The 26,355-nt window shown below is 50.9% G+C and overlaps 1 protein-coding gene across 1 annotated transcript in view; it reads right to left on the minus strand.

Annotated features, from left to right (window-relative positions):
• Window positions 1-277: 277 nt before the first annotated feature.
• Window positions 278-26,355, minus strand: part of CCDC30 (coiled-coil domain containing 30) — a 35,874-nt gene continuing 9,796 nt past the window's right edge. Inside the window, 20 exon segments of the mRNA XM_031062962.1 lie at window positions 278-686; window positions 1,723-1,784; window positions 3,312-3,423; window positions 3,674-3,810; window positions 5,217-5,358; window positions 5,994-6,115; window positions 6,510-6,657; window positions 7,763-7,920; window positions 8,458-8,667; window positions 9,333-9,530; window positions 11,541-11,772; window positions 12,698-12,855; window positions 14,052-14,189; window positions 15,694-15,831; window positions 16,431-16,529; window positions 18,947-19,124; window positions 19,884-19,990; window positions 20,626-20,718; window positions 22,617-22,732; window positions 25,143-25,296. Coding sequence (XP_030918822.1) covers window positions 464-686; window positions 1,723-1,784; window positions 3,312-3,423; window positions 3,674-3,810; window positions 5,217-5,358; window positions 5,994-6,115; window positions 6,510-6,657; window positions 7,763-7,920; window positions 8,458-8,667; window positions 9,333-9,530; window positions 11,541-11,772; window positions 12,698-12,855; window positions 14,052-14,189; window positions 15,694-15,831; window positions 16,431-16,529; window positions 18,947-19,124; window positions 19,884-19,990; window positions 20,626-20,718; window positions 22,617-22,732; window positions 25,143-25,296 — 2,925 coding nt within the window. The 3' untranslated portion in view covers window positions 278-463.

Consider the following 26,355-nt stretch of genomic DNA (forward strand, 5'->3'; position numbering starts at 1 on the left):
GATCCTGTTCACCTCTGCACAGAGCAAAGGGAATGCTGAAAGTGTGGAAAAGGGGAATGACAGTGTGGGGGCATGGAGTAAAAGGGAAAATCTGCAAGTTTTATTTATAAAATTTATAGATTTGGACTGGTCAGGGGATTAGGGCTGAGGGAAGACACCCTTCACCCCACCCCTCTAGCACTGTACAGAGTTTATTTACAAATTCCAGCCTCCAGTGGATCTGGGATCACACACACATTTACAGCTGGGCAAGTTAAAAAACAAACAAACAAACAAACAAACCAAAAATACAAAAACAAAACAACAAAAAAAAAGCAAACTGTGGAATCATTTAGTTGGAACATATCCCAGCAATAATCATGGGCTCAGTCCATTTGGCAATTCTCTTTGCAGGCCCTGCTGTGCCACGGCCCCAGGAGCCCAGATCCTGCGGGTGAGGCCAGGCTGCCCCAGCATTGCCAGCTCAGAAGCTCTGGGAGCCCAGGCTGTGGCTCTGCTCCTGCACAGGGGAGGCTGAGGGGGCCGTGCTGTCCCCAGGAGAGGCCACGTTCAGGTACCCAATCTCTGAAGGCTGCGAGGGGGACAGGCAGAAGGAGGAATCCTGGCTCTCAGCCTCTCCCTCAGGCTTCGTGCTCTGCGGGGCCTTCAGGGCGCCCAGGGGCTCTGGGAGATCTCGGGGTGGGAAGCTGGAAACAAATTTCCATTTTCTGTCATTCTGTGCGGTCTGAGTGAGCCTTACCCATCAGCTCAGAGCAGCACAGAACGATGTGGGTGCTCTCCTCGTGGAGCAAGGCTCCTCCTCCAGGCAAGGAAGGGACACCCTCAGCCAGCCCAGAACCTGCTGCACCATCCTCCACCCCAACAGTGCCCAACAGTGCCCCACACAGCCATGGCAGGGGCTGTGACCAAACCCCCAGAGCTGCATGGTCCCCCTGCCTTGCCCCCATCTGGTTTGGCACGGATTGGAATGGAGGAACGCATCCCACAGTGATGTGGGACACAGCTCTGGCCATTCCAGGACTCCAAGTCTCATCATCTCTTGTATAAAGACTCCTCCAAAGCCCCTGAGCACCAAGATTCCTAAATCCCACAGTGCTCCCCAAAATATTCTGGAAATTGGACTTGTCCATCCCATCAGCTGACTGATTACAATACCATTTTAATACTATTTTCCCTAAAGTTGGACTTCTCCATCCCATCAGCTGACTGGTTTCAATCCCATTTTAAATGCCATTTTAATACCATTCTAATGCCATTTTATTTTCCCTAAAATTGGACTTCATCCCAACAGCTGCCTGGTTTAAATCCGATTTTAAATGCCATTTTAATACTATTTTCCTTAAAATTTGAGTTCTCCTTTCCATCAGCTGGCTGGTTCAATACCATTGTAATGCCATTTTAATACCATTTCAACATCATTCTAATGCCATTTTATTTTCCCTAAAATTGGACTTCTCCATCCTATCAGCTGACTGGTTTCACTACCATTTTAATTGCCATTTTAATGCTATTTTCCCTAATATTGGACTTCTCCATCCCATCAGCTGACTGGTTTCAATACCATTTTAAATGCCATTTTAATACTATTTTCCCTAAAATTTGACCCAAAACTAACAAAAAAGGCCTCTGGGAGGTGGCAGCTCAGGGTGGAGCAGCCAAAATTCTCCAGTGGAATCCCCCGGTGGCTCCCCCCTGGCTGCCCCTCCCTCCCCACCACGGTACCTGGCACGAGGAGGTGGCAGCACCTTACTCTGTGGGTGGCTTCCAGGAGCAAGCTTCAGGTCCTGGAAGGAAGAAGAGAGACTTTGAAAGGAGGAGACACAGGCCAGACCCTGAATTCCAACAATTCCTGGTCTTCCCCAGCTTCACTGAGAGTCCTCTCCACCAAGTGCAGCCCCACAGAGGTGCTAATTGGGGGTTTGGTTGTCCTTTGGGTGTAAATTTATTCTAAAAAATCCAAACCAAGCCCCACCAAGGCCAGGTGAGCCCCAAACAGCCCTTTCCCCCTCAACAGCTCCTCTCCAACCTACCTGGGTTCTCTCCAAATTAAAAGTCCCAAGAAACTCCTAAATCCGCTTGGTTGGTTTGAAAACTCTTTGATTCCCTGGATTTTCTCCATTTCTCCTGCCAAAGTTCTTCATTAACAACTTTCCCTCAGCTCAGGAGTTATTGCTCAGCTTGGCCTGAGGAGGGAACATTCCTCATGGCAGGAGGAACATTCCAAATCTTCTTTCCTAGAGCAGCTTTACAGCTGAGGCCTTTGAACAGCTCTGGACGTGCCAGGTGAGATTCCTGTGCCTGAGGAAGGGCATCCCAGGGGCAGCAGCTCAGGGATGAGCAGGGCTGAGTGTGAGGAGCCTTCAGCTCCTCCCAGAGCCTCTCCTCACCACATCTGTATGGAGCCTTCACTCCTCACCACATCTGTATGGAGCCTTCAGCTCCTCACCACATCTGTATGGAACCTTCAGCTCCTCACAGAGCTCCTCCTCACCACATCTGTATGAGATTCAGCTCCTCACCACATCTGTATGGAGCCCTCAGCTCCTCACCACATCTGTATGGAGCCTTCAGCTCCTCACAGAGCTCCTCCTCACCACATCTGCATGGAGATTCAGCTCCTCACCACATCTGTATGGAGCCCTCAGCTCCTCACCATATCCGTATGGAGCCTTCAGCCCCTCCCAGAGCCCTTCCTCACCAGTATGGAGCCTTCAGCTCCTCACTACATCCGTATGGAGCTTTCAGCTCCTCCCAGAGCCTCTCCTCACCTGTATGGAGATTCAGCTCCTCACAGAGCTCCTCCTCACCACATCTGTACGGAGATTCAGCTCCTCACCACATCTGCATGGAGCCTTCAGCTCCCCACAGAGCCTCTCCTCACCTGTATGGAGCCTTCAGCTCCTCACAAATCCCCCTCCTCACATCTGTAGGGAGCCCTCAGCTCCTCACAAAGCCCTTCCTCACCTGTATGGAGCCTTCAGCCCTTCCAAACACTCTCCTCACCACATCTGCATGGAGCCTTCAGCTCCTCACAAAGCCCCTCCTCACCTGTATGGAGCCCTCAGCTCCTCACTACATCTGTATGGAGCCTTCAGCTCCTCCCAGAGCTCCTCCTCACCACATCTGTATGGAGCCCTCAGTGCCTCACCACATCTGCATGGAGCCCTCAGCTCCTCACAAATCCCCTCCTCACCACATCTGTCGCCACCAACTACCCAGGAGCCCTTTCCATCCCAAGGGATGGATCCAGCTCCTGCTCAGCCCCCGAGGTTCTGTGATCCCTGCTGACCCCAGCCCTCCTGGGGTCTCACCTCAGTGCTGGGAGCAGGGCTGCTCCTGGCAAGGCGCTGGGAGGAGCCCACAAGGCTGGAGAGCTGGAGCTTGTCCTGCAGCCGCGCGTTCTCCTCCTCCAGGATCTTCCCTCTGCACATGGCACAAAGCACAAGTTATTTTCCTTCCAGCCATGCTCCATTTTCCAACAGGACTTTTCTTTTCCAGCCTCAGAGCAGTTGCTCTCCACAGCCTCCAGCTCAGTGGTGAGGTCTTGGATGGGAAAATGGGGTAATTACATCCCTAATTACAGCCATGATTACAGTCCAGACTTTCCTCTGGAATTCTTAAGAGAAAGAGGCACAAAACCAGGAAAAGGGGATGGACATCAGCAGGGACCTACCTGCTCTGCAGGGAGGGAATCCCAGGCCGGAGGCTCCAGGGGGACTCCTCCTGGTCTGATATTTTTTGGAGGAGCCGTCGCCTCTCCTGGAGTAATTTCTCATTCTCAGCGGTGATCTGGGCAATCAGCACCTTCCCCTTTGGGTGGTGGAGAAGGAAAGAACAACCACCAGTTACTCTGGAGTCTTCTCTGCCCTCTGAAACCTCAGGGCTTTCCCAAGGGACCACATCAAGGGTGCCAGCTCCTAAACCTTGGAGTCACCAGCCCTGCAAGTGCTCAAGAACCATGTGGATGTGGCACTTGGGGACATGGTTGGATGGTTGCACTTTAAGATCCTCACCTTAAAGGTCTTCTCCAACCTCAGCGACTCTGCAATGCCCTGTTTGATGTAAAATACCCCAAAAAGAGGCTCTAGGGCCACTTCCCAGCAGGCATTGCTGAGGCAAAGGAACTGGAGCCCAGCCAATGTCAGACTGGGATTTGAGGATGTGGCTTCCCCCAACAGCAATCCTGAGCCAGGAATTTTCTTTTGGCTTTTTGGTACTACAGGTTGGTGCCCCTGGTGCCTTCCTGCAAGGAGGGACTTTGGACAAGGGCCTGGAGGGACACGACAAGGGGGAATGGCTTCCCACTGCCAGGGGGCAGGGTTACATGGGATATTGGGAAGGAATTGTTCCCTGGCAGGGTGGGCAGGCCCTGGCACAGGGTGCCCAGAGCAGCTGTGGCTGCCCCTGGATCCCTGGAGGTGTCCAAGGCCAGGCTGGACAGGGCTGGGAGCACCTGGGACAGTGGGAGGTGTCCCTGCCGTGGCAGGGGTGGGATGAGATGAGCTTGAAGGTCCCTTCCAACTCACACCATTCCCTGAATCCATGATCACAATCACAGAATCACCAAATCACAGAATCACCAGGTTGGAGGAGACCTTAAAATCATCAAGTCCAACCCAGCCCAAACACCTCAACTAAACCCTGGCACCCAGTGCCACATCCAGGCTTTGTTAAACACACCCAGGGATGGTGACTCCACCCCCTCCCCGGGCAGCCATTCCAGAACTTTCACTCTCTCTGTAAACAAAAACTTTTTCCTAATATCCAACCTACATTTCCCTTGGTGCAGCTTGAGGCTGTGTGCTCTGGTTCTGTCAGGGCTGCCTGGAGAAAGAGCCCAGCCCCAGGTGAGCACAGGCACCTTTCAGGAGCTGCAGAGAGTGATAAGGTCACCTCTGAGTCTCCTTTTCTCCAGGCTGAACACCCCCAGCTCCCTCAGTCATTCCTCACAGGGTTTCTGTTCCAAGCCCCTCTCCAGCCTCGTTGCCCGCTCTGGATGTGCTCAGTGTCCCAATGTCCTTCCCAAACTGAGGGGCCACAACCAGACACAGCTCTCAAGGTGCCAAGGGCAGAATGAGCTCCCTGCTCCTGCTCCACACCATTCCTGACCCAGGCCAGGAGCCATTGCCCTTCTTGGCCACCAGGGAATACTTCTGGAAGCAGCAATGCCCCTGCAGCCTCCCCTTGCTGGAGAAGCCCTGGATGTGTCCTCTCACCTTTTCCACTTGGAGTTTGGATTCGCTGAGCTCGTTTTCCAGCTGTTTGATCCTGCTGTCCCTCTGTTTCACCTCATGGATGAAAGTCTCCTTGGCCCTGCGGATCTTGTCCTTGTGTCTGAGCTGCATCTCGTTGTATTTCCTGGGCAAACAGGGACAGCCATCAGGCTGGGAAAGGCACTTTGGCTCAGGGTCACTGTTACAGGAGCTGCTTTGAGCCAGGTCTAATAAGTTCTCAGAGGTCTATAACACACCCGAGGAGAGCAGGAAGGCTGGGAGAGCTGGGGGTGCTCACCTGGAGAAGAAAAGGCTCCAAGGAGAGCTCAGAGCCCTTGCAGGGCCTAAAGGGGCTCCAGGAGAGCTGGAGAGGGACTGGGGACAAGGGATGGAGGCTCAGGACACAGGGAATGGCTCCCACTGCCAGAGGGCAGGGTCAGATGGGACATTGGAAGGAAATCCTTCCCTGGCACAGGATGCCCAGAGCAGCTGTGGCTGCCCCTGGATCCCTGGAAGTGTCCAAGGCCAGGCTGGACAGGGCTTAGAGCAGCCTGGGATACTGGAAGGTGTCCCTGGTGGAACAGGATGGGCTTTAAGGTCCCTTCCCAGTCAAACCTGTGTGCAATTCCCTGACAGCAGACATGGGGGGTGAGCTCACTGCTCACCCCCTCACTAAATCCACAGGGCCAGTGGATTTAGTGCTAAAAGCTGAATATTGGACAGGAAAGTCCACAGCACAGCCAAATGCAATAGAGGCCCAGGCAGGTGTGTGGGCATTACCTGACATAGAGATCCTTCTGGTTCAGGAGCCTGACACCCTCCTCATACAGGGCTTTGTTCTCCTCCTTCAGCAGCACCAGCTGCTCCGAGAGCTTCTGGTTCTCCTTCTGGCACTGCACATGCTGGAAAAGGGCTGGGTTTAACTGGAGGGGCCCCTCTGCCTCCCCTCTGCCTGGTCTCCAAAGCTTCTCTCTCATCAATCCCAGTGGTTCCCACTACAGCCAATATCCAGCCACCCCCCATTATATATAACATAACATAACATAACATAACATAACATAACATAACATAACATAACATAACATAACATAACATAACATAACATAACATAACATAACATAACATACATAACATAACATAACATAACGTATCAGCCTTCTGAGAACTTGAAGTCAAATTCTCATCTCTCACCTCGTCCTGGGGACCCAACAACACCACAACACCCAGAAGCAGATTCCAGCTCCTGATGGTTCTGTTGCCCCTTGTATGATGAGGAACGCCCTCAGTGTGACTCACCTCACCAGCATCCAGCTTCTTCTCATCCTCCAGGACATGCAGGGTCTTGGCCTGGAGCTCCACGTGCATCTTGGCCAGCGACGCCTCCGTCTCCCGGGAATGCCGGAGCTGCTGCCTCAGCTCCTCCACCTGCTGCTCCAGGAGCCTCCTGGGAACACCACGGGGGCACAGTGAGAGCTGCAGGGGTGCTCCAGGTTGCAAGGCAAGGTGTGTTCTATTGCCATCTGTATGGCAGTTGTCTTTTGTCAAGTGGGCAGTTTTCCTTATCTCTCTCTGAGTGATCACAATCACTCCTCCCTTGGGAAGGGACATCTGCTGATAACAGCTATGGAATGTCACTGCATGGCTGATAAGAACTCCAGCATCCCATTGGGAGATGTGAGCCCAGAGGGAGGAGCCAAGCATTGCTACCTGGATATAATCTGGAGATTCTGGAATAACTGCACGGCTTCTCCACTGGATTCCCCAGAGGAGCAGCTGCCTCTTCCCCTGGATCTCTAGAGGAAGACTGCACCTTTCTCCAGGATCCCTGCTCCAGCAGAACCACCCCTGACACTGCAGGAGGGCTGAGCCACAATTCCAATGGGACTGCTGCCAACACCCTGACCCACAGGGTGTCAGGTTGGGCTCTGACTCTGGCACTGTTGTTTTAGTTTACTGCATTGTTTATTTTACCTTTTATTTTCTTCCCTATTAGAGAACCGTTATTTCCTGCTCCCATAATTTTTGTTGCCTGAGAGCCCCCCTTAATTTAAAATTTATAGCAATTCGGGGGGGTTCATTTTCTCCATTTCAGGGGAGGCTCCTGCCTTCCTTAGCACACGCCTGTCTTCCCAAACCAAGAAAAGGGGGATGTGCCTCCGGCCCCCAAGGTGTCTGTCTGTCACCCAAACACCCCCTTGCTCCTCTTGCCCCTGCTGGCATGGAGGGGACAAAGGATCAGCACATCCCAGTTGTGTCAGTGGCACAGAAAGGGGGGGATGATATTCTGGATCATTCCCAGCTGCACAGGGAAGGGGGCTGTTGGCATCACTGCACTGACAGGAGAGGCCACAGCCCTTCCAAGAGAGATGAAACCTCCAATAATCATTTAAACCTCAGGAAGGGGGAATTCCTGGAGAACTCCAAGGATAAAGCAGGTCCAAAAGGAAGACAGGAGGTCAAAGCTGTGGCTTGGGTCTCCCTGAACCCTCCCAGGGCAGACAGGAGCTGCTGGAGGGCTGCACAGCCCCTGCACAGCACAGCACAGAGACCTTTTCAGCTGCTCCTCATGAAGCTCCTGCTGCACTCGAGCTTCAGTTTCCCGAGCTTCCTTCAGCTCCTCTTCCAGAAGCTTCTTGTCAGAAACACGAGCCTCTGCCAGCAGCAGCTGGTGCTGGGAATCCTTCAGCTTTTGCTGCAGTTTTGAGACCTTGGATTAAAATGGACATAGATTAAACTTTCTGAATGCACGGGCCAGTGTCTGAATCAGATCCCTCTGATTCCCCAGTGGCTGAGGCATGGCAAGGAAAGATTTCCTTGTTTTGACTCCAAGTCCATTAAAAGCAAAAAGCTTTGGACTGGCTACCAGATTTTGGACCAAACACTATGTCATGAATTCCCAATCTGATCCTGCTCACATCAAAAGAGAATCCAGTGATTTCTGCAGGAGCATGGCAGAATCAGTGCCATGGAAAACACAAAGTTTGGAACTTTACAGACAGTAAACAGTAGGAAATCTTCTCAGCAAGAACAAGATCAGGGTTCCCTGTGCCTGTCAGCCCCACTATCAGTATTTCAGAGATATTGGGTTATCAGACATGGCTTCTATTGCCTTGATTATGCTCCCACTAATTACAGGCTTTTTTCCTACAATATTAAGCCGAGGGGTCACAAAAAGGAATCTGGGGAAGCAAACCTGCTTGCTTTCTGCACTAGAGCTGCACAGAACTGTCAAACTTACACTCACCTTCTTTTGTGCTTCTCCTGCTCTGGATTTCTCCTGGGCCAGCCTCTCCTGGAGGCTGCTCCTGAGCTTATCAGCCTGGGAGCACTTGGAGAGCTCCAGTTCCAGCTCCTTGACCTTCTGCTGGCTCCTGTCCCACTGTGCTGAGAGGGAGGAACATGTTTCGGTGGTCTCTGAGAGTTTGGCCCGGGCCTGCTTCAGCTCAGCTTTGACCTGAGATCCCAGAGAAGAAATCAGATTTATACTTCAGCATAAATCAGCTGGAATGGCTTGGCTAGGGAAGGGGAACAGGATTCCAGAAAGAGTAATCACAGAGGAAGAAAAGCATGTTTTATTTGGACGCAGTGAAATTTGTCACAGAACCCCAGAGCACTTTGGGTAGGAAGGGCCCTTCAGGATCACCTGGTTCTTGTGGGAATCTATAAAATTAGAGGGTTTTGGGAAAGTTACAAAAGGCAGGCTTTAGACACAGCAGAACTTTAGAGACAGTTCCAACCCCCCATCATGGCCAGGGACACCTACCACTATCCCACATTACTCCAAGCCCTGTCCAACCTGGCCAGGAACATTTCTGAGGATGAGGCAGCCACAGCTTCTCTGTGCACCCCGTGTCAGGGCCTCACCAACCTCACAGGGAAGGATTTCCTCCCAATAGCCTGTGTAACACTGCCCTCTGGCAGTGAGAAGCCATTTCCCCTTGTCCTGGCACTCCAGGTCCTTGTCCAAAGTCCCCCTCCAGATCTCTTGGAGCCCCTTTAGACCCTGGAAGGGGCTCTGAGATTTTCCTGGAGCCTTTTCTTCTCCAGGTGAGCATCCCCAGCTCTCCCAGCCTGGGGGGAGATGGGCTCCAGCCCTCATGGCCAGAACTCCCACGGAGCTGAGGCACACAGGGGAGCCTGGCACTGTCCCTACTCCTGCTGGAGCAGCAGATTTTGCCTCTGGAGGTCAGCATTCTTCTCCCTCTCATACCTGAGCTCCCTCTCAGCAGAGCTGCACAGGTTCTGCACCCGCCGCAGGTCCTGGCGCAGCTGCTGCAGCTTCTCCTCCTGCTGCTGGAACCTCTCCTCAGACAGACCCTGCAGGAACAGCACAAGTCACACAGAAATTAACTTTAAAGGTGATTAAGGAAGGCAGAGGCCAGTAGGATTTAAGGGCATTTGGTAGGAAGGTGTGCAAAGCCCGACATTTCCCTGTTCTGTTCCCTTCCCTGTCCCTGCAGGGCTTTAGGAGCCTTGTGGATGTGGCACTTGGGGACATGGTTTGTGATGAACATGCATTGCTGTGTTAATAATTGGACTCGATGATCTCAGAGGCCTTTTCCAAGCTCAATGATTCAATGATTCTCTCCATCTCCTCAGAGAAGTCAATACAGCTCCTGAGGCTGAGAGGGAAGAGGTGGTAACCTGGATGAGGGAACAAATCCCCGTTGAAACAAATCCATCCAATCAAAGCAAAGCCACCAGGACACTTTGGATTCTTGCACCAGTCTCACTCAGGCATCCAAGCAGGAGTGACACAGCCAGCCCAGCTCCCAGAGGGATCAGGAGCAGGAGAAAGGTGAGTCCTGGCAGCGGGACAGGAACACAACAGGACAAAGCCTGGGCACTGGGAGGTGTCACTGACAGTCTGTGATGGCTCTTGGGAGGTAACTGATCCCCTTAGCTCACTCACCTTCCCAGCACACACACCAAAGCCTTTCCTTCCTGCATCACTTTCAGCCATCTCTTGACCAGCACTCCCACTTTGCATCTTCACCTTCTGCTCTTGGAACCAGACAGAATTCACTGAAGACCAAATCTCAGATAATCCCCAGGTAACTTTCCCAAGCTGGAAAAAGTCTTGATCCAGCACTGTGGGATCTGGCAGCGTCAGTTGTCCTGGAGGTCCATTCGCTCCACTGCTTTTGTGGGGTTTTTCCCAGCTGCTTCTATCAGGATCCCTTCCCACACCCACTGCACTCCTTGTGTCCTGCTCTGCTCCACCCAGATGATTTGCTGCTTCTTGGATACAAGTGGACTCTGATCCTCTCCTTCTCATTCCCACCCTGTGCTCTTTTCTCTCCCAAATCTTTGCACAGAAGCTCAGCTCCTCCTCAGTCTCCCCATCCTGAGTTGTTCCAGCATTTTCTCCCTTTCTCTTTCAGCTCACAAGGTGAGAAAGGTGAACAAATTCCATTTAAATAACTTATTTCTGCCACGTGTAATCAGTTCAGTTTATCCAATCCCCACTACATCCAAAAGCACAACACAAGGCAATCAACAGATCCCTAATTTCCAACCATCACTCACACCACAGGGCTGACCTCCAGCCCACTTTAATTACACTCCTTGTGTCCTGCTCTGCTCCACCCAGATGATTTGCTGCTTCTTGGATACAACTGAACTCCAAACATCTCCTTCTCATTCCCACCCTGGCCATTCAAACGACCCTGTCCTCTTTTCTCTCCCAAATCTTTGCACAGAAGCTCAGCTCCTCCTCAGTCTCCCCATCCTGAGTTCTTCCAGCATTTTCTCCCTTCCTCTTTCAGCTCACAAGGTGAGAAAAGTGAACAAATTCCACTTCAATAACTTATTTCAGTTTATCCAATCCCCACCACATCCAAAAGCACAACACAAGGAAATTAACACATCCCTAATGTCCAACCACCACTCACACCACAGGGCTGACTTCCAGCCCACTTTAATTACATTTTGCCACTCAATTAATGACAAAAAGCAGGATAAATCTTTACACAGAAGCTGAGCTCCCAAATCTTTACACAGAAGCTGAACTCCTCCTCAGCCTCCCCATCCCCAGTTCTTCAATAATTTTCTTCCTGTTTGGCTACCTGCACCTCCCTTTCTCTTTCAGCTCACAAGGTGAGAAAGGTGAACAAATTCCATTTAAATAACTTATTTCTGCCACGTGTAATCAGTTCAGTTTATCCAATCCCCACTACATCCAAAAGCACAACACAAGGCAATCAACAGATCCCTAATGTCCAACCACCACTCACACCACAGGGCTGACTTCCAGCCCACTTTAATTACATTGTGCCACTCAATTAATGACAAAAAGCAGGATGCAGATGGCAAAGCTGCCCATACCTGTTTAAGGCTCCCCTCTAAACTGCCTGCAGAGCTCTGCCATGGGAGAAACCTGTTCTCCCTCTGCTCCAAGCCTGGGGTCATCCTCCTCATGTCTCCCTGCTCCCAGGCACTCCGGATGTCACATCTGAGCTGGGCAATTTCTTCCAGCAACAGCCGTTTCTCTTCACTGCTCTCCTTGAGCTGCTTTTCCAGCTCCTCCTTCTTCTTGTTGCTCTCTAGTAATTCAGAGCTTGAAGAAGAAATAGTAAAGGAGAGAGATAACTACACAAATCCAGGGGAAACACCCTTAAAGGGGAAAAACTTGGGAGATGATAGTCCAGTGAAGCACTCAAGTGCTTTGGGAGGCTCCAAAGGGGATTCAGGCCTGTGTGCAGCAGTTCTGGGCAAGGGTCAGTCTGTCTGGGACACTTCCCACAACACCACGTGTGTCCAAAGGCTCAGCTCTCCCCTGGAAGAGGTTCCAGGCTGGCCAAGGAATCCTCACAAAGGCACAGGAGCTGCTCTGGACTCAAAGTCACAGGGAAGCACTGACTGGTGTCCCAGTCCAGCTGCCTGACTGATCTCCACCCCAATTCCAGCTCCATTTTCTCCATCCAGGATCAAAGTTGTGGCTCCCCCACCCCTGGAAGTGTCCAAGGCCAGGCTGGACAGGGCTTGGAGCAACCTGGGATAGTGGAAGCTGTCCCTGCCCATGGCAGGGGGTGGAATGGGATGAGCTTGATGATCCCTTCCTCCCCAGAACAATCTGGAATTTTGTGATTTGATGTCCTGGGTGTCCAGGCACTGGCACAGGCTGTCCAGGCTGGAATCACCATCCCTGGAAGTGCTCAAAACACCTGTGGATGTGGCACTTGGGGACATGTGTTAAGAGTGAACATGGCAGTGTAGTCCAACCTCAAGGGAAGAATCCTCCTCCCCAAGCACAACTCCCATTTAGGCTGCTCAGAATCTGGGAGAGCTGCAGAAAAAACTTTAATCCCAGCTGATCCTGACTAAGGAAAGTCACCAAAATCAGAGATGCTGACCCAAGGACAACATGAAGGTGCCAAGCCCATTTTTGCCAGAAGCAGCCCCATGGGGAGTTGGGAAAAGCTCAAAACTTAATTCAGCAAAGACAAGGAGCAGAAAATACCACAGGCTTTGTTCAGGTTTACCAGAGCACTTCTTGTTCTTCCCTCAGGTTTTTGATCTGTTCTTCCAAAAACACTACTTTAGCCACCTGCTCCTCATAGGTCTTTGCATCTGCACAGGGATCTTCCTGTTTCTGCTCCACTCTGGGGCTCTGTTCTCTGTCTTGCAGGACTTCAGAGGCCTGTAAGGTCAGAAAACACCAGGACTTGCATTTCCTCTGCTCTGAGGGAAATCTTTGGAGCCATCCAGGGCAATGTGGGGACTCCAGCAAGACATGGCTTGTGATTCTGTGCCTAAATCATTGCAGTTCTTCCCCCTCAAAGACACATGTGAGTCCTTTTTCCTGCATGCAAAGCAGCTGTGTCTCAACTACCACCAAGCCACGGTTCTTTATTTGATTTCATCCCACTGTGGCACAACTCCCAGGGATTTACAGCATGTGCCAAAGCTCTTTACAAAAGCTCTTGGCAAACCAGGAGGGGCACAAAGTGTGAGCTCAGGTGGCTCTCACAGAGGTGCTCACTCTATCCCAAACACCTCCCTAGGGGTGGCATCTCCACTCCCAATGTCACCTAACCCTGCAACACCAGGTAACAGCACACCCTCAACAGGAGACTGGAGGAGGAGATGCCAAGAAAATAAAATGGGGCAGGAAAGGAGGAATGGATCAGGACAGAAGAACTCAGAGCTGAATCACAACTGGAGCCTGCCCAGTGTCAGATCTGCTGCTCACCTGTGATGGACCCAAATCCTTCAGACACAAACACCATCATCCTCACCTAACCCTGCAACACCAGGTAACAGCACACCCTAACAGGAGACTGGAGGAGAAGATGCCAAGAAAATGAAAGGGGCAGGAAAGGAGGAATGGATCAGGACAGAAGAACTCAGAGCTGAATCACAACTGGAGTCTGCTCAGTGTCAGATCTGCTGCTCACCTGTGATGGACCCAAATCCCCTGGAACAGGGGCTCAGGTGTCCCTGACTGATCTCCACCCAAACTCCAGCTCCATTTTCTCCATCCAAGATCAAAGCTGGGGCTCCCCCACCCCTGGCAGTGTTCAAGGCCAGGCTGGACAGGGCTTGGAGCAAGCTGGGATAGTGGAAGCTGTCCCTGCCCATGGCAGGGGGTAGAATGGGAAGAGCTTGAAGATCAGACACAAACACCATCATCCTCACTAAACACCAACTTTGATTGCTAAAGCTTTTTAATCAACAGCTCCTCCTGAGCTTTCAATCCCAGGTATTTCCTGATATTTCAATTCCAAGGCATCTTATCTACACCAGGACAAATTTGCTCACATTTGAGCAACACACCCCAGCATCTCCTGCCTGCATCACGTACCACAAGAGCTGGGGATTCTTTCCATGTCTCACCTCTGGACTTAGCAAAGCACTGTCTTTGTGTGGCTTCTCATGGGATACCTCCACGAGATCCCTGCTGGCTGATGCTCTCTGGAGGCTTGGGGAGGTGTTTATGTGGCCTGTGAGCTCTGAGTGGGAGTCAGGCAAACCCTGCAGAGGTAACACCAGAGTCAGTGCATGGAACACACCCCAAAGGACAAGATCAGGAAAAGATTTCTCCTCTTAATTGTCAAAACAATGCCCGAGTCTGTGGAGCTCTGCCAACAGCTCAGCACTTCCATGGATTTGCACTTGGGTTCAAGGAAGTGACAGGACTCCCAAACTGATCTAAGGCCTCTCAGCGTGATAAAAAATGGGATTTGTCATGGCTGTGCCCCCCATGGCCAGTCTTAAAAACAAGGAGAGATTTCCAGGTGAAAGAACCCAATGATTTCATGCAAATCTTGTTTCCAGCACCGTTGGGAAATGATTCATTGCAGAACAGCAGCTCCATCCAAAGGGAATGAGCCCATGTGGGGGGCCAGGAATTCACCAAATGCATCCAAAGGTCTCTATGCTAAAGGCTGTTCCAGTCTAACACAGGGCTCTGGATTCCACCTCCTCCTGATCCCTTTGATGGGAAAACAGTCCCTCCTTCACCCCCTGGCCAGTGGGTGGCTGAATTCCTTCAGGGACGGATGATTTGGATTCAAAGATCCCTGGATCACAAGCAGGCTGAGCTACTGGGAGGCAAGGGTTCCAAAAGGACTCTTCCCATTTTGCCCACCATTGCCCACCTCAGACAATTCCTTTCCATGTGTGCACTGACAGACTGACCCAGCCTCATCCTCCCAGCCAGGCTGTTTTCATCGCAAGCTTTGGTCCCGAGTTTCAGTGTGGATTTGCTGCAGCAGGACCAAGCCCTGGCCTCTAGATGCCACTGTTCCTCCAGCAGAGCCTGAGTCTGTGCAGCTCTGCCAACAGCTCAGCACTTCCATGGATTTGCACTTGGATTCAAGAAGTGACAGGACTCCCAAACTGATCTAAAGCCTCTCAGAGTGATAAAAAATGGGATTTGTCATGGCTGTGCCCCCCATGGCCAGTCTCCCATTGCCAGGTCCCTTTGTCCAGGCCACAGATCTGTCAAGCTCCTGAATTTTTACCCCAATTTTCAGTGCTTGTCCTGGCAGCCCTTGGGCAATTTTGCTGGCACCACTCACTGTCTCTGCTCTGTGGCCCAGCTGGAATACAAGAGTTCCAGCAACAATCCCAGCAGGGAAACCTCCAGGAGTTGATTTAGCACCTAAATTGGCTCAAGCCAAATGTGCCAAGGCCCTTGGGGAAATCCCAGCAGTGCTGGGATCCCAGCAGGATGTTCATTTTTCAATTCATAAAATTAATGCCTAAGTCTAAAAACCCCCACTCTGCTCTCCAGACAATCAGGGTTTGGCTACAAAGCTGGAATTCCTGATTTGGTATCAGATTCACTGAAAGGAAGGTAAGTTCTGGAGTTAGAGATGATGCCATGAGAGCAGCTGGACTGAAAGTGGCTGGGCTGGGGAAATGCATCAAGAGACACCAGGCAGTGAGTTCGGGGAGCAGCTGGGAATGTTTCATGGAGCACCCAAAGGCAGCTGGCTCCTGCAGGGAGCCCCACCACAGGGGCTGCACATACCTGGCTGCCCAGACCCTTCTCAGCCTTCAAATCTTCCCTCAGCAGCTCCAGCTCAGATGCCAGCTGCTTTCTCCTTTCTCTCCTCTCTCCCAGCTGACTTCCCAACTTGTCTAGTGTTTCCTGACAGCTTTCCAACATCTGGAACAAGAAAAGTTCAGAGTCACTCCCACAATATCAGAGAGAAGCAGATTGGAGGATATGTGTCTTCTAGGAAATGAGGAGAGGAGAAGAATGGTTCTCAAATGTTTCAAGTGGAATTCCTACACCTCTTATCCAGGGCTCACAGAGCCTCCACTGACCCAAAACACTTTAGGAAGCTCCTCTCCCATCTCTGTCTGGCTGACACACCAGGCAGATGCAATTGTTGGGCTGGCAAGGAACAAATGGACAGGAAAGTTAACCCAGAAGGTGATGGGAATGAGCTTTAAATGTACCCACACATCCCCTGGTTTCACTAAACCCTGAACAAGAATTGAGCACCTTCACCCAGGTGAAAACTTCACACTCATGGGGAGACAACAAACTCCTCAGCTGGCAGAGCTGAAGGCACGAGAACTTCCTAAGGGGAGAGTTTCACAAGGAGATCACATTGGCTGCTTTCCTCCAGTGATCCATGAGGAGCTACAAATCCTTAGGAGAGGGTGACAAAGAGCATCCCCAGGAAAGAGACACTTCAGATGCTCATTTAAGAAACATTTCTAAACAGAACAGTTCATTTCCCAAGGAAAAGCTCTCACCTCCTGCATCTCCTGAGCTCCAGACGTCACCTGCTCGTTCCCATCCATCTCACTTTTGTTCTTCTGCACCTCAAACAACTCTGTTTCCAAACTGGTGATCTGAACATGGACAAATCCCAAGTTAAAACCAAACCAGAACTCAAAATGAAATGCACAACTACTCCTGAAGCGCTCCTGATGCTGCTGTTATGGGATAAGGCCCATGTTGGAAGGAACGGGAGGGGATGTGCATGGCCAGCTCCAGCTCATCCCTCACCCTGCTGCTTCCAAGGAGGAAGGAGCCATCTGGTCTCAAGCCAGAAAAAGATGGAATTCTGCTCCACACAAGGAGTGGAACAACCCAGGCACATGGTGAAAACTCAAAGCTCCCCCAGCACTAAGACACCCCAGTTTAGGTGCTGGGTCATCCTTGCTCCCTGTGCTCCGAGTGCAGATGTTCAGCCTGGTCCATCAGGACTCACCCTGGTCCCTTCACTGCTCATGGGAAGTTCAGGAGTCACTCCTGAAGGGCTCCAAGGACTTGGGATTGGGAAAGCAAAGCACTGATCTGTGTAACCACTGATCTGTGTACCCACTGACTCTGTAACCACTGATCTCTGATTTCTGCTCCTCCTGGCACCTCTGGGCAGGTGGAGTTTGGCCATGGTCCCACTCTGCCTTTGGATCACCCCCCAAGGGCTCTTGGGGGGAAATTGTTGGTCCTGAAGTTATAAAGGGCTCAAAGGACTCTGAGCAGCCCAGATAAGATCATCCCAGAGGAGCAGCTCAGCTTCTCTTCCCCATGGGATCCCACAGACCCCTTTCCAAAACTCAATTCCCGGCACTGGCAGCCCCCCTGCTCCTCTGCCAGATTCCCTTTCCTTAGGCTTGAAATCCAGTCTGGGCTTATTTCTGAACCCCCTGGCTGGACTGTCTAACTGCCTGAGCTTGGCTCTGCTGAGATGAGCTGGGACACTGGAGGGAGATGAAATCCAGCTCCACAGAAGCCCAGACTGGTTCTGGAGATCCCAGAATCAATCCCAGGATGGGTTGGGTTGGAAGGGCCCTTAAAGCTCATCTTGTTCCATGGGCAGGGACACCTTCCTCTATCCCAGGTTGCTCCAAGTTCAGCCTGGCCTTGGACACTTTCAGGGGTGGGGCAGCCACAGATTCTCTGGACAACCTGTCCAGGGCCTCCCCACCCTCACAGATAAGAAATTCTTCCTCATCTGTAATCCCAAAGCCAAAGAAGCACCAAGTCCCTGCCAATCCCAGTCCATTCCCACAGCAGCTTCTCAAAGCCCCTGAGCTTTGCTCTCCCTGGTGAGTTCCTGGCACCAGCTGGGTCTGCTGGAGCTCCCAGGAGGGAATGGTCTCCAACACACAGGAAAGCTGCTGCAACACTGCTTTTTAAATCAAAGATAGGAGCTCACCAATGTATGAAGAGGTATTAAAAGTGGGGTGAAACACCCAGACCTCTCACAGAAGAGCTAAAGGACAACAAACCCCTCTCCTTCTGCATGACTGGATGATAATCTGGGGTTCAACAAGACTCTGGAGCTCCAAAAGGGATCTCAAATGCAAAACACACCTCCCCTCCTCACCCCCAGTCAGCCTTTGGTCAGAGTTGATATCCAGCAATGCATTTCTTTAGCCTCCATCCAAGCCATTAACTTTTAAGCACTTCATTTGTGCTCCCAAATCCCATGCCAGCAGCAACACAATCCTCACTCTGTATCCCACTGTCCTGATCCTGAGTCACAGCCTGACCAGCCAAGGCTTCTGCAGCTGTGCCAGGACCAAAACCCCTCCCAAGTCCTTGCCAGGCAGGGCAGGACTGGAAAACACCCAGCAGCTCTGCCCTGCCCAGGCTCCAGCCCCCTCCCTCCTCATCTGCAGGGATCTTTAAGCCCCCTGGGAATGCAGGACACAGCAGACTGATCTATCCAGGGTTAAACCCCACCTCCTCATCCATCCTGCCTCTGCTCCCTGGCCTTGCATCCCTCAAAATGGTTCTTTGTTGTGGTGGTACCAGTTGTGGGTTTCTCTGGGTCTGGATTGAGGCACTGAGACAGTAGTTCATGTTCACACTCAGGTGTTTATTATTTCTTATCAGTAAAACAGTCTCACTGCTGTGAGTTGGGCAGCTTTTCATTAGAAGGCACAAAATGGCCAACAATCTCTTGGTACAAGGGCTTTTATTAATTAAGAGCTGACAATTTTATCATTTTATCTTTTATCAATTAAGAGCTGACACCTAGATTATTTTCCCTTTTAACCCAATAACTGATCCCAAAGAGCTGCAATGCAGACTTTTCTGCCCAATTACAAAATGCCACCCAAACCCATGGAGAAGGAGGAAGAAGAAGCATGAAGAAGAAACCCAGGATAGAGTAGAAATTCTGGCTGGTTTTCCTGTCAAACCAAACACAGCAGAGTGCAGGGCCAGCTCAAACATCATTCTATTTTTCCAATCAGAGAGAAAAGTAGATGGAATGAAAGAAACCCAAACCTTGTCTCTCCCATTCCTCACTCACCTTCTGGTGCAGTCCCTCCACTTTGCTTTCCTGCTTGCTTTGGATCTGTGTCTCTCCCAGGACTGATTCCAGCTTCTCATTGTGCTCAACCAAACCCTCTTGTTCCTGCTCCAGTTTTTGCAGCTTGTGAAGGAGCTGGGAATTCCTGCCCTCCGTGCTCTCCATGGCTTCCCTGCACCTGCAAGCAAAACCCAGCATCACCAAGGCTGCAACTGCATCCCAACTGCTCCAGTGAGGAAAAGCCAAGGTTTTTCTCACACTCTCCTGCTGGCTTGCAGTCTCACATCCAGCATGGCCTTATTTAGATGGGAATTAGGGGTGATGGGATCTACACAAGGGATGATGGGCAGGAAACAGGTCAGGCAAATTCAGCTGCTTGAGGTGGAGAACAGGCTTGGGAAGCTCAAGGGAAAAGGGTCAGAGGGCTTTTTGAAGAGGATCAGCTCCCCTTTCCTCCCTAAACCTGCCAGATGAGGTGCAGCACCTCCTGAGCAGGCACTGGGAGAACAAAGCTTTGAATTCCCTTAGAAATCCCTGTTTCCATATTTCTGGTTGAAAGGCAGGTGTTTTGGTGCACTCCTGGAGAGCAACCAAATCCAAAGAAAACTTCCCAGCACCAAAACAGGTTTAAAAACAAAGGTTTTAAACAACATGATTTTTAAACAACGGGTTTTTTGTCTGTGGAGAGCTCCCAAAGCCCAACTCTCTTCTTTTAGGAAAGCAACAAACTGGAGGAAGTATCAGCATTAAACTGGAAGAAGTGATTCCTCACAACTGCATCTCCTCCAATCTTCCCCATTTGGGAGCAGAAGAACAAAGCCCTAAAGAGTATTTTAAACAATTCAATAATCAAATAATCCTGCAACAGAGAGCACCAGAGACACAGCACCAGGAACCAGTGGAAGTACAAGGGGTGAAGGATTTCTACACCTCTCACCTTTTGTGCAGAGTTTCCACACCCTGATCTCCATGTTCCTGATATGGGGCAGCTCTGCTGGCACCAGGGTCTCCATCAGCTCCTGCTTCCTCCTGTGTGCCCTGTGCCTGAGAGAAAATCAACATCAGCACAGAACTAGGATTGAGATCCCAGCATCCCAGCATGGATTGGGTTGGAGGGACCTTAAAGCCCATCCTGTTCCATGGGCAGGGACACCTTCCTCTATCTCAGGCTGCTCCAAGCCCCATCCAACGTGGCCTTGGAGATTTCCAGGGATGGGGCAGCCACAGCTGCTCTGGGGAAACTGTGCCAGGGCCTCACCACCCCCAGAGCCAGGAATTCCTTCCCCGTATCCCCTCTGACCCTGCCCTCTGGCAGTGGGAGCCATTCCCTGTGTCCTGTCCCTCCATCCCTTGTCCCCAGTCCCTCTCCAGCTCTCCTGGAGCCCCTTTAGGCCCTGCAAGGGGCTCTGAGCTCTCCCTGCAGCCTTGTCCAGGTGAAACCCCCAGCTTTCCCAGCCTGGCTCCAGAGCATCTCCTCAGAGCATCTCCTTGGTCTCCTCATCCAGCTCCAAGAGCTCCACATCTTTCCCACGTGAGCACAGTGTGACTCCAAGGCCACAGAAATAAAACACACGAGCCACACCAGCTCCATCTCTCGGCCCTAGGAGCCCCCCAGAACATCCAGGTTCCTACAGACAGCTAGGGGACCATGTCTTTCTGGAATGACAAAGAGGGAGCACCTGCAGTGAGGCCACTCCAAGTCCCTCTGGTGCTGGTGGCTCTGGCCTCTCGCTCCGCTGGTACTCACAGATCTCCTCCTTGAGCTGCTCCACCTGCAACACACAACACCTGCCCTGAGCTCTGCTGAACATTCCATTCTCATGTTTGTTATTCATGGATTACTGTTCCCTACCCTGAGGGCTTGGTTGAGATCCTGTGGATGCTCCAGCTGCTGAGCGGCCTCAGATAAGGAGCAGCGGAAGTGGGAATGCTGCTGCTCCAATCCATTCAAGGATGAATTTCCTGAATTTGTTTCAGTTCCTAACCTGTCAGATTCCAACTGCTCTTTCTGAGGACACTTTCCAGTGTCTTCCATCCATGGGATCACTGGAATTCCATTACCAGCAGCAGCTGTTCACAGTCACAGCTCACCCCAGGCCAACTGCCCAGCCTGTTCCTGCCCTACCCTTCATAACCCACAGGCAAGAAAACACCTTTCAGGACACAAGCTGCTGTAATTGGCAATAAAGCACATTTTCTACTTCTGTAAATTAAAAATTAGGGGGTTCCCAACTTCTGTGCCAACAGAATCCTAAGGAATAAAGGGAATTTGCTTTTAGCTTAACATGTGGCTGGAACTGATCTCAATCTGGCTACATTTTTTTCTTGTTCAGTGATCAAAATATATTATGTATATGATATGATCAAAAAATAATATGTATCTGTATTTTTTTTTGTCTATATAGACATATATATTTTATATTATATAATATATATAATTTTATATAATTTTATATATAAATATATATAATATATAATTTTTTAAAAAATATTTTATTTCTACTCTTTTATGAGCTATACATACACTTGTGTATCCAGAATGACTGAAAGGAGCAATGTCCTACAACAAGGAAAACATTATTTGGAATAAAAAAATAACTAAACAGAGGGATTTGAACTAAGTTATGGTTTTTTGCAGCTCCAGAAAGAGACTGTGCTGTAAATACAAGGCTTGAGGAGACAGACATGGAAAAAGCAGCAACTTTTTTAAATGCAAAGAACAAAACTATAAAAAAAATCTGTGCTATAAAAAATACTCTAAAATTCTGAACATCTCAAATGGGAATAAATCCCATTCAAGATATGATCTGATAAACATTATTTGAAAAGTATCTTCTCAGAGATACTTATGTTAATTTAGCAATACTCATTTGACATAAGAGAACTGCAAGAGAGCCAAGAGCTCTCAGTGCTGGGATGGCAGAGGCTCTCAAAGGCTGATATAAGGAAATCAGGAGATAAGAACAGCAGTAGATTTTGTGCCAAATTACACATTTTAATAGGAAACAGACTCCTCTATCCCTTCCCTGTTGGCAACCTCATTAAGGAATTATCTGGTTGATAGTTCCTTAATTGCTCCTTAATTCTAGGTGGCATTTAGAGAATCCTGGCTGTATAACACCAAGCATTTAACTAATTGTAATGTAAAAAGCCATTCCATTAAGAGAACCCAGAGAAAATAAACAAATCAATCAATGTGGCTGAGTTAAAAACCAAAGGGGCTGAGAGGAATCAAAAATTAGCATAAATTTCTAACGGATTTCTAACCAGCTGCTGGGGGTTTTAGGCTAAACTTGGGTAAAGTGAACTCTTTAATCCAGCCCAGGGAAAGGCTCATGTGTTCCTTACTCTATTTACACACTTGAGTTGGGTTAACCCTGATCAGCAGGGAGCTGATCCCTCTCCATGGGCACAGGAAAATGTGTCCCAAAGTCTCCAAGCCACCACTCAGTCCCTCAGACTCCTCCTGCACTGAAGGAAGCTCCCAGAGCAGCATTCTGCCTAATTCCCGAATTTCACTGCTCTGTGAACCCTGCCACAGCCAAACTGCAGCTCTGAAAGATTGAGCACAGAACAGGGAGGGGAAAGGGGAAGGCAGGGCAGGTTTGGGAGCAGGGATGACTTCCAGGAGCCAGCCCAGGATTGTTGGCTTGGCTTGGTGGATGCTCACCAGCTCCAGGAATGCTTTCCTCTCCAGGTCGAGGGTCTGGACGCGCGCCCGCAGTGCCAGGATCTCCTTGTCCAGCCGGCTGTTGTGCTCCATGGCCCTCTGGAGCTCAGCCCTGTCTGGAGACAGCAGCACCATGGAATGAGCTGGGCACTGGCTTGGCCCTGCCTGCCCCACACTCCAAGCGTGGATTCCAGGCTGATCCCACACGTGGGAAAGGCGGGAGGCAGTATGGACATGTCCCACATCCACTGGGAATACATGGGAATACATCCTGCATCCACCAGCAGCACATCCCACATCCACTGGGAATACATCCCACATCCACTGGGAGCACATGGGAATACATCCTGTATCCACTGGGAATACATGGGAATACATCTTACATCCACTGGGAGCACATCCCATATCCACTGAAAACATATCCTGCATCTACTGGGAATACATGGGAATACAGCCTACATCCACTGGGAATACCCCAGAGACAAAACAAGCATGAAACCCTTACTCACATTTTGGAAAGCCTTGCGTTCATCCAGCACCTCACCAAGCACAGATTTCCCTGCTACAATCCATGGGAGCCCCAGGCTGGAGCCTGCCCTGCTCCAGAGTCAGCGCTGGAGCTGCCACATCACTGATCCCATCCCTGGGGACTGTCATTGATCCCACCCTGCACGGGCAGGGAAGGGCTGGGAATGGTGGGACTGGAGATGGAGAGGAACTGATAGGGCTGGAGAGGGGCTGAAGGGGCTGGAGAGGGGCTGAAGGGCTGGAAATGAGCTGGTGGGGCTGGAAATGAGCTGGTGGGGCTGGAAATGAGCTGGTGGGGCTGGAAATGAGCTGGTGGGGCTGGAAATGAGCTGGTGGGGCTGGAAATGAGCTGGTGGGGCTGGAAATGAGCTGGTGGGGCTGGAAATGAGCTGGTGGGGCTGGAGAGGGGCTGAAGGGGCTGGAGAGGAGCTGGCAGGGCTGGAGAAGGGTTGGTGGTGCTGGAGAGGGGCTGAAGGGGCTGGAGAGGAACTGATGGGGCTGGAGAGGGGCTGATGGGGCTGGAGTGGGGCTGATGGGGCTGGAGTGGGGCTGATGGGGCTGGAGTGGGGCTGATGGGGCTGGAGTGGGGCTGATGGGGCACGAAATGAGCTGCTAGGGCTGGAGAGGAGCTTCTAGAACTGGAAATGAGCTGCTGGGGCTGGAGAGGGGCTGATGGGGCTGGAGAGGGGCTGCTGGAGCAGGAAATGAGCTGCTGGGGCTGGAGAGGAGCTTCTAGAACTGGAAATGAGCTGCTAGGGCTGGAGAGGAACTGATGGGGCTGGAGAGGAGCTTCTGGGGCTGGAGAGAAACACTCAGGTCCTTGTGCTGTGTGTGAGCACCAAGGGGAGCCCCAGGACCTGCAATCCTGCTCTAAACCTGCCCCAGATGGTGCCAGCTTCCTCAAGGTAGTTGGTCCCTGCAAAGGCACACGGGGCTGGAGTCACCTCACCCCAGCTGCTGCTCTCCAATGAAATTCTGCATCACAGATTTGAGGACAATGCAAGGAACCCCCCAAAAGAGCATCTAAGGACATTTTCCATGGGCATTTCACTCCAAGAGCAGCTTTACCACATGTCCCTCCAGAAAACTGTTTATTTCTACAGTCAGAAATTATAAAAAAAATTCTACTAATAAATAACATTTCAGGGCTGGTCAACAGTTATTTCAAGAAGGAGGTAAAGGGAATATTCTCAGCCAGGACAATGTACCCAGTCACTTCCCCACTGCTGCACTTGCTAAGGATCCTGTGGAGGCAACATCCCAAACTGCACCTGGAGAACCTTGGGATAAGAGGTCCAGCTCTGCTAACTAACCCTGTGCTCATGGTAATTCAGCTACTCTGCTTCCAGGCCAAGTCATCACTCCCTCTCCATGCCCTCCCAGGGCAGAAAGCGCTCCCTGGAGAGGAGATAGGAAATTCCCAGGGATAGGAAATTCATCCAGACTGTGCAGCTGCATCACAGATCAGAGAAGCCCAGTGTCAAAATTAATAGATTTGTGACTGTTAACTGTGGCGTTGGGTCCCCAGGATGAGGTGAGAGATGAAAATCTGACTCCATGTTCTTATAAGGCTGAAATTATATTATATTATATTACATTACATTACATTATATCATATCATATTCTATTATTACTATGCTAAAACTATACTAAAGCAAGAGAAAGGAGACATCAGAAGGCTCAACAAGAATGAAAAATAAAAACCCATGACTGACTCAGAGACTCTGACACAGCTGGCTGTGATTGGCCATTAAATAAAAACAATTCACACGCTGGATAAACAATTCTCCAAATCACATTCCAAAGCAGCAAAACAGGGAGAAGCTGAAGCTTCTCATCTTGCCAGGAGAAGAAATCCTGGTCTAGGGATTTTTCAGAAAATATCATGGTGACTGTTAAGGACTGTATTCCCACCTCCTAGGGAGCAGGCTGACTCCTGGCATTGATTTCCCACATTCCAAGCAGAGAGGACAGAGTGGCCACCAGAGCAGCACTTACCTGCTCCACTCTGCTCTTTGCTTTGTGCATCCAGCCCTTCTGCCACCCTCTGGATCTCTTCCTGGGACACCACCAGCCTCTGTGGGGCCTCATCCAGATCTCCCACATCTCCTGCAGGCGATGCTTGCTCCCCCTCCAGCTCTTCCCTGCAGAACTGAAGCACAAGGGTTAATGTGCCAATGGAAATGAAGAACCCTCATTTGGTGGTGATGTGACCAAGGCAGAGCTGTTTGTCACCACCTCCACACCGGTCCCATTGGAAAATGTGGATTTCCTCATCTCCAAAATGTGGATTTCCTCATCTCCAGTGCCAGTTCTGGGACAAACCAACGTCAGGAGATGCCCACCAGGCAGCCCTGCCCCAAAATGTGAGGTGCTCCCCTCATGAAGGGATTATTTCCCACCCAGGCTGGGCACAGTGTGAGGATGGGGCTGTGACACTGTTTGGGCTCTGGGTTTTTTACTCTAAACCTGGTAAAAGCCTTCCCAATGTGCTTAAGGACAAGCCTGAAATGAGGGAGAGCAGAGTAACACTGGGAGACTCACAATCCTGGGGTCATAGAAGGGCTTGGAATGGAAGGGACCTTAAAGCCCATCCTGTTCCACCATGGCAGGGACACCTCCCACTGTCCCAGGCTGCTCCCAGCCCTGTCCAGCCTGGCCTTGGGCACTGCCAGGGATCCAGGGGCAGCCACAGCTGCTCTGGGCACCCTCACAGACAAGAATTCCTCCCCCATTCCCCTTTGCCCTGTCCCTCCATCCCTTGTCCCCAGTCCCTCCCCAGCTCTCCTGGAGCCCCTTCAGGCACTGCAAGGGGCTGTAAGGTCTCTCCAGAGCCTTCTCCAGGTGGACACCTCCAGCTCTGCTAGCTTGGCTCCCAAGGGGCTCAGAGCATCTCCGTGGCTTTGCTCCATCACCTCCTTTCTTGTGCTGGGGATCCCAGAGCTGGAGCAGCAGTGCTGGGGGAGCCTTTTCAGAGAGGAGCAGAGTCATGGTGCTGTTTGGCTTTGGGGTGCAAACACACACTCCCGGCTCACGTGCAGCTTTCAATCCACAAGAACTCCCAAATCCATCCTGCAGGGCTGCTCTCCATGAATTCCTCCCCCAGCCTGTGCTCATTCTCACACTGCCCTGACCCAGGCACAGGGACTTGAACTCCAAGAGCTTCCCTGGACATCTCCACATCCCTTTTTTGTGGAGTAAAACATTCCTG

The sequence above is a fragment of the Geospiza fortis genome, unplaced genomic scaffold, assembly GCF_000277835.1.
Source record: "Geospiza fortis unplaced genomic scaffold, GeoFor_1.0 scaffold4, whole genome shotgun sequence".
NCBI classification, from domain to species: Eukaryota; Metazoa; Chordata; class Aves; order Passeriformes; family Thraupidae; genus Geospiza; species Geospiza fortis.